The sequence below is a fragment of the Sprattus sprattus genome (assembly GCF_963457725.1).
Source record: "Sprattus sprattus genome assembly, contig: scaffold_160, whole genome shotgun sequence".
In the NCBI taxonomy this organism is placed as follows: domain Eukaryota; kingdom Metazoa; phylum Chordata; class Actinopteri; order Clupeiformes; family Clupeidae; genus Sprattus; species Sprattus sprattus.
This window is the reverse complement of record NW_027666736.1, coordinates 10,001-17,500: the sequence shown is the minus strand read 5'-3', so window position 1 is coordinate 17,500 and position 7,500 is coordinate 10,001. Positions and strand designations below refer to the sequence as shown.

Genomic DNA, 7,500 nt, shown 5'->3' with positions numbered 1-7,500 from the left:
GAGAGAGAGAGAGAGAGAGAGAGAGAGAGAGAGAGGGAAAGAGAGGGAAGGAGAGAGGGAGAGAGAAGGAGAAGGAGGGGGGAGAGAGAGAGGGAGGGGGGGGAAGGGAAGGAGAGAGGGAGAGATGGAGAGAGGGAGAAAGGGGGAGAGAGAGGGAAAGAGAGGGAAGGAGAGAGGGAGAGAGAAGGAGAAGGAGGGGGAGAGAGAGAGGGAGGGGGGGAAAGGGAAGGAGAGAGGGAGAGAGAAGGAGAGAGGGATGGGGAGAGAGAGAGGGAGAGAGAGGAACCTCAGGACCAAAGCGAAAGGTGACTATGCTACACTTTATATGACAACTGACATTTCCCTATTAGTATACACTGCCTGCCAAGCACACCTGTTACAGCTGATAACAGCAGTACTGTACATGTGACCCTTTAGCCACTCCTGTAGAATCTAGTGCACCACAGCTTTAAATAAACATCACCTTTAAGCATATCTGTCAGTTCAGTTCTCCTACCAGTGTACTAAAGCTTTCAGTACTACACCTGTGAGTTCAGCTTACTTCCTAGCATACTTAACCTCCTAGAATACTTCACCTCCTAGCATACTTGACCTTCCAGCATACTTCACCTGCTAGCATACTTAACCTGCTAGCATACTTAACCTGCCAGCATACTTGACCTGCTAGCATATTTCACCTCCTAACATACTTCACCTCCTAGCATACTTAACCTGCCAGCATACTTAACTTGCTAGCATACTTAACCTGCTAGCATACTTGACCTGCCAGCATACTTGACCTGCTAGCATACTTAACCTGCTAGCATACTTAACCTGCCAGCATACTTAACCTACCAGCATACTAAACCTCCTAGCATACTTAACCTGCCAGCATACTTAACCTGCTAGCATACTTAACCTGCCAGCATACTTGACCTGCTAGCATACTTAACCTGCTAGCATACTTAACATGCTAGCATACTTAGCCTCCTAGCATACTTAACCTGCCAGCATACTTAACCTGCCAGCATACTTGACCTGCTAGCATACTTGACCTGCTAGCATACTTCACCTGCTAGCATACTTCACCTGCTAGCATACTTAACCTCCTAGCATAATTAACCTCCTAGCATACTAAACCTGCCAGCATACTTGACCTGCTAGCATACTTGACTTGCTAGCATACTTCACCTGCTAGCATACTTAACCTCCTAGCATACTTAACCTCCTAGCATACTAAACCTGCCAGCATACTTGACCTGTTAGCATACTTAACCTGCTAGCATACTTAACCTGCTAGCATACTTAGCCTCCTAGCATACTTAACCTGCCAGCATACTTAACCTGCCAGCATACTTGACCTGCTAGCATACTTGACCTTCTAGCATACTTGACTTGCTAGCATACATCACCTGCTAGCATACTTAACCTGCTAGCAGTTAGCAGCTGCCAGTTTACAGCATAATCCTTAAGTCCTGTACACCTGAGAGTACAGCTCACCTGCCAGCATACTTCAGCTGCCAGCATACTTCACCTGCTAGCATACTCAATCTGCTAGCATACTTCACCTGCCAGCATACTTAACCTACTAGCATACATAACCTGCTAGCATACTTATCTGCCAGCATACTTGACCTGCCAGCATACTTAACCTCCTAGCATACTCAACCTGCCAGCATACTTCAGCTGCCAGCATACTTAACCTCCTAGCATACTTAACATGCTAGCATACTTCACCTGCCAGCATACTTGACCTGCTAGCAAACTTCACCAGCTAGCATACATCACCTGCCAGCATACTTAACCTCCTAGCATACTAAAGCTGCCAGCATGCTTAACCTCCTAGCATACTTAACCTGCCAGCATACATCACCTCCTAGCATACATCACTTGCTAGCATACTTGACTGCCAGCATAATAAACCTGCTAGCATACATCATCTCCTAGCATACATCACCTGCCAGCATACTTGACCTGCTAGCATACTCAACTTGCCAGCATACTAAAGCTGCCAGTCTACAGCATGTCACCATTAACTCCTGTACACCTGAGAGTGCAGCTCACCTGCTAGCATACTCAACTTGCCAGCATACTTCACCTCCTAGCATACTAAAGCTGCCCGTCTACAGCGTGTCATCCTTGAGTCCTGTACACCTGAGAGTGCAGCTCACCTGCCAGCATACATCACCTGCTAGCATACATCACCTGCTAGCATACATCACCTCCTAGCATACTTAACCTACTAGCATACTTCACCTGCTAGCATACTTGACCTGCCAGCATACTTAACCTCCTAGCATACTTAACCTACTAGCATACTTCACCTGCTAGCATACTTGACCTGCCAGCATACTTAACCTCCTAGCATACTTAAGCTGCTAGTCTACAGCATGTCATCCTAAAGTCCTGTACACCTGAGAGTGCAGCTCACCTGTGTGTGTGTGTGTGTGTGTGTGTGTTTGTGTGTGTGTGTGTGTCTGTGTGTGTGTGTCTACAGCATGTCATCCTAAAGTCCTGTACACCTGAGAGTGCAGCTCACCTGTGTGTGTGTGTGTGTGTGTGTGTGTGTGTGTGTGTGTGTGTGTGTGTGTGTGTGTGTGTGTCTACAGCATGTTATCCTTGAGTCCTGTACACCTGAGAGTAGAGCTCACCTGTGTGTGTGTGTGTGTGTGTGTGTGTGTGTGTGTCTACAGCATGTCATCCTAAAGTCCTGTACACCTGAGAGTGCAGCTCACCTGCCAGTCTCTTCATCCAGGAGGCCTCGTCGATGCCCAGGTTGTTGACCACGATCTTCATGATGCTGCCCAGCAGCTGGTTGAGCTGGTCGGACGTGACCTCGGTGCACACCTGGCCCTCGTGCTCCGGGAGGCTCTCCGTGCCCCTCTCCCACCAGCGGGGCAGGTAGTTGCACAGCATGGGCAGCGTGATCTCGATGACGTGAGGCATCTCCGTGTAGCGGGCGCCCGACTCCGCCAGGTCCCCAATCTCCTTCAGGAGGATGTCAAGCTCAGGGATGTCCGGACACAGCTCCTGCACCTCGTTAGGGAGACCCAGGACTGGAGAGAGAGAGAGAGAGAGAGAGAGAGAGGAGAGAGAGAGAGAGAAGGAGAGAGAGAGAGAGAGGGGAGGGGGGGGGGAGGGAAAGAGAGTGGGAGAGAGAGAGACATATAATAAATAAAATAAAATAAATAAAATATAATAGTAAAACATAAACAGCATTATGAGCAGGTGGTTTGGAAGTGTGATAAGAGAGACATGAGACTATGAGAGGAAGAAAGGAGCTGAGGAAGACTGGAATGAGGAGGAGAAGAGTCTGAGAGAGAGATGAGGAGGAGAAGAGTCTGAGAGAGAGAGAGAGAAAGAGAGATAGATGAAGAGGAGAACAAGAGTCTGAGAGAGAGAGAGAAAGAGAGAGAGATGAGGAGAAGAAGAGTCTGAGAGAGAGAAAGATGAGAAGGAGAGGAGACTGAGAGAGAGAGAGAGAGAGTGATGAGGAAAAGAAAGGTCTGACAGGCAAAAGCAGACAAACACAAGAGACTAGGACTAGAGCTGAGCGAGTGGAGTGGAGTGGAGTGGAGTGGAGTAATCATCATCATCTCTAGGCTGGCGCCCTCTACAGGTGCGGAGGTCTTACTGGATCTCTCGCGGGGGGTCTTGGTGGTGTACACAGAGAAGGCGTTGTACTCGTTCAGGTGCGGCTCCAGGTACGCCACAGGCATGGCAGACGCCAGGTATCCCAGACACTCCCCCAGAGCAGGACGCAGCCTGGAGAAACACACACAACACACAGGGTGAGAGTGTAACTACAGACACACACACACACACGCGCACAGTCGCATCACCAAGAGCTGGATGCAGCTAAAACACACTCTATGCACTCTACGCAGTATAACCACACACTCTGTCTCCCTCTTCACACACACACACACACACACACACACACACACTCTTACCTCTCCACGTGAGGAGTCTTGATTGTGCCACAGGAGTACATACTGCACATGATGCGATAGCAGGACACCTGCAGATCATCCACTGGTGGAACGAAAGAGAGAGAGAGAGAGGGTGAGAGGGAGGGAGAGAGATAGAGGAAGAGAGAGAGAGAGACACTCGCATATGACATCCTCTCCAAACTGGGACTGTTGGATGGGGTCGAACAGAGAGAGAGAGAGAGAGAGAGAGAGAGAGGAGAGAGAGAGAGAGAGAGAGAGAGAGAGAGAGAGAGAGACACTCACATATGACATCGTCTCCAAACTGGGACTGTTGGATGTGGTCGAACAGAGAGGTGAGGACTGGGAGGAGAGCTATGGTGGTGTAGTTGATGTTCTGAGAAACTCCCTTCACAGGCTGCAGGACAACAGAGATAGCACACATACTTAGTACACAAAGAGTTAATAGCTTATTTGAATCCTTTATAAATAGAGTATATATACATATACGTATATATATACATTTTTCTGCAAATAAATGCTCTAAATGACAATAATTTTATTTGAAATTTGGTAGAAATGCTGTCAGTAGTTTATAGAATAAAACAAAATTTTACTTTAACTCATACCAATAAATAGTAAAACCAGAGAAACTAATCATTTTGAAGTGGTCTCTTAATTTTTTCCACGGCTGTATATACAGTATGTATATTTATTCATTCATATGTATACATGCATTTATTGATATTTCTTAAAGAAAAGTGACTCTATTGATGCAGATCTCTTAAAGGCACCCAGTGTAACTTTATAGGCTTGAGACCTGAAAAATAAACATTCAATTTCTAGTCTTTTTTACACGTAGTAAGTTTCAATAACTCCATACCATTACATATCGACATTCAAGGAGCAAAGATGAGACGTCGTTGTGTGGTGAGAACTGATAGAAAATCGTAAACAACAACAATCGCCGGTGGGGAGAGGCCATTTTCCATTGACTGGAATCCTGCTTTATTTATTGGTGGCACGCATTTGGGGAAAAAATGGCGGCGATTGTTGTTGTTTACGATTTTCTATCAGTTCTCATCACACAACAACGTCTCATCTTTGCTCCTTGAATGTCAATATGTAATGGTATGGAGTTATTGAAACTTACTACGTGTAAAAAAGACTAGAAATTGAATGTTTATTTATAAGCCTCGAAAGTTGCACTGGGTGCCTTTAACAGGTTGACTGCCCGGTGACCTCTGACCTGGCTGCCCTTGGACACCTTCCCCAGTTTCAGGTTCTCCACCATCTTCTCGATGTCGTCAGCAGCGCTCTCGAAATACGAACGCAGACCGGCCTTCACAATCTCAGGCCCGGACTTCATCACTGTCCTGGAGAGAGGACCCATGCTTTAATGAAAGTGCCCTCACTCTCACTCTCACACACACACACACACACACACACACACACACACACACGCGCGCGCACACACACACTGATTAAACTTAATTATTCTCAAAATTCTGACCCTTTGCTTTTTTATTAACAGCATTTACTTGTACTTTTACTTTCAATACTTAAGTACATTTAATATCAGAAAATTACTTTTGATACTTAAGTACAGTAGTATGAAGATAATCAGATTAGTGAGTGTATAAAATGTTCAGCTTATTTAGCATTCCTATTTATAGGTGCAACTTGTTCCTTACTTGTCATTATGTGTCTCTTGTCTATAAGTTGTGATCAGGTAGGATGTTTTGTAAATTCTCAGTTAGCTGGTTTATTATTTTGGCCGCCTCTCGAAATTCTCATTTCTCCTCCCTAAACGCTTGTGTTATTGACTTCCATCTTTTGTGATTGTGTGTGTGTGTGTGTGTGTGTGTGTCTCCATCTTTTGTTATATGAAACTCTGCTTCTCTGTTGCTGGGGAGATGGGACTCTCCGTTCTTCACCACTGCTCCTCAACCCTAGATTGGGCCGTCATCACTGACTGCTAGTGAATGCTAATGCTAGTGAAGACCCTAGACTGGGCCGTCATTACTGACTGCTAGTGAATGCTAATGCTATTGAAGACCCTAGACTGGGCCGTCATTACTGACCCCTAGTGAATGCTAATAAAGACCCTAGACTGGGCCGTCATTACTGACCCCTAGTGAATGCTAATGGAGACCCTAGACTGGGCCGTCATTACTGACTCCTAGTGAATGCTAATGGAGACCCTAGACTGGGCCGTCATTACTGACTCCTAATGAATGCTAATGCTAGTGAAGACCCTAGACTGGGCCGTCTTTACTGACTCCTGGTGAATGCTAGTGAAGACCCTAGACTGGGCCGTCATTACTGACTCCTAGTGAATGCTAATGCCATTACTGACTGCTAGTGAATGTAATGCTAACTAAGACCCTAGACTGGGCCGTCATTACTGACTGCTAGTGAATGCTAATGCTAATGAAGACCCTAGACTGGGCCGTCATTACTGACTGCTAGTGAATGCTAATGCTAATGAAGACCCTAGACTGGGCCGTCATTACTGACTCCTAGTGAATGCTAATGCTAACTAAGACCCTAGACTGGGCCGTCATTACTGACTGCTAGTGAATGCTAATGCTAATGAAGACCCTAGACTGGGCCGTCATTACTGACTGCTAGTGAATGCTAATGCTAGTGAAGACCCTAGACTGGGCCGTCATTACTGACTGCTAGTGAATGCTAATAAAGACCCTAGACTGGGCCGTCATTACTGACTGCTAGTGAATGCTAATAAAGACCCTAGACTGGGCCGTCATTACTGACTGCTAGTGAATGCTAATAAAGACCCTAGACTGGGCCGTCATTACTGACTGCTAGTGAATGCTAATAAAGACCCTAGACTGGGCCGTCATTACTGACTGCTAGTGAATGCTAATAAAGACCCTAGACTGGGCCGTCATTACTGACCCCTAGTGAATGCTAATAAAGACCCTAGACTGGGCCGTCATTACTGACTGCTAGTGAATGCTAATGAAGACCCTAGACTGGGCCGTCATTACTGACTGCTAGTGAATGCTAATAAAGACCCTAGACTGGGCCGTCATTACTGACCCCTAGTGAATGCTAATAAAGACCCTAGACTGGGCCGTCATTACTGACTGCTAGTGAATGCTAATAAAGACCCTAGACTGGGCCGTCATTACTGACTGCTAGTGAATGCTAGTGAAGACCCTAGACTGGGCCGTCATTACTGACTGCTAGTGAATGCTAATGGAGACCCTAGACTGGGCCGTCATTACTGACTGCTAGTGAATGCTAATGAAGACCCTAGACTGGGCCGTCATTACTGACTGCTAGTGAATGCTAATGGAGACCCTAGACTGGGCCGTCATTACTGACTGCTAGTGAATGCTAATGGAGACCCTAGACTGGGCCGTCATTACTGACTCCTAGTGAATGCTAATGAAGACCCTAGACTGGGCCGTCGTTTATGAATCCTAATGAATAGAAGAGCTTGCCTTGCATCCAATGAGCGAGCCAGGATGTGCAGGCAGTTGACGATGGCTGGTGCATCAGTTCCTGTGAAAGATGCAGAGAGGTGAGGCTGCGTCTCCATAGAGACCTTAGAACCCATGGT

At 46.4% G+C, this 7,500-nt stretch overlaps 2 protein-coding genes across 2 annotated transcripts in view; both read right to left on the bottom strand.

The window, feature by feature from the left end:
- Positions 1-2,934, bottom strand: part of LOC308382650 (ryanodine receptor 1-like) — a 27,027-nt gene extending 24,093 nt beyond the window's left edge. The window contains exon 1 of the mRNA XM_080861040.1: positions 2,715-2,934. Within this exon, the coding sequence (XP_080717166.1) occupies positions 2,715-2,925 (211 nt within the window). The 5' untranslated portion in view covers positions 2,926-2,934. The remainder of the gene's footprint in view (positions 1-2,714) is intronic.
- A 306-nt stretch (positions 2,935-3,240) lies between these two features.
- LOC308382649 (ryanodine receptor 1-like) overlaps positions 3,241-7,500 on the bottom strand; it is a gene marked incomplete at both ends in the record, with an annotated part of 14,012 nt that continues 9,752 nt past the window's right edge. Inside the window, 6 exons of the mRNA XM_080861039.1 lie at positions 3,241-3,270; positions 3,597-3,744; positions 3,933-4,014; positions 4,215-4,326; positions 5,158-5,284; positions 7,382-7,442. Of these exons, the coding sequence (XP_080717165.1) occupies positions 3,241-3,270; positions 3,597-3,744; positions 3,933-4,014; positions 4,215-4,326; positions 5,158-5,284; positions 7,382-7,442 (560 nt within the window). The remainder of the gene's footprint in view (positions 3,271-3,596; positions 3,745-3,932; positions 4,015-4,214; positions 4,327-5,157; positions 5,285-7,381; positions 7,443-7,500) is intronic.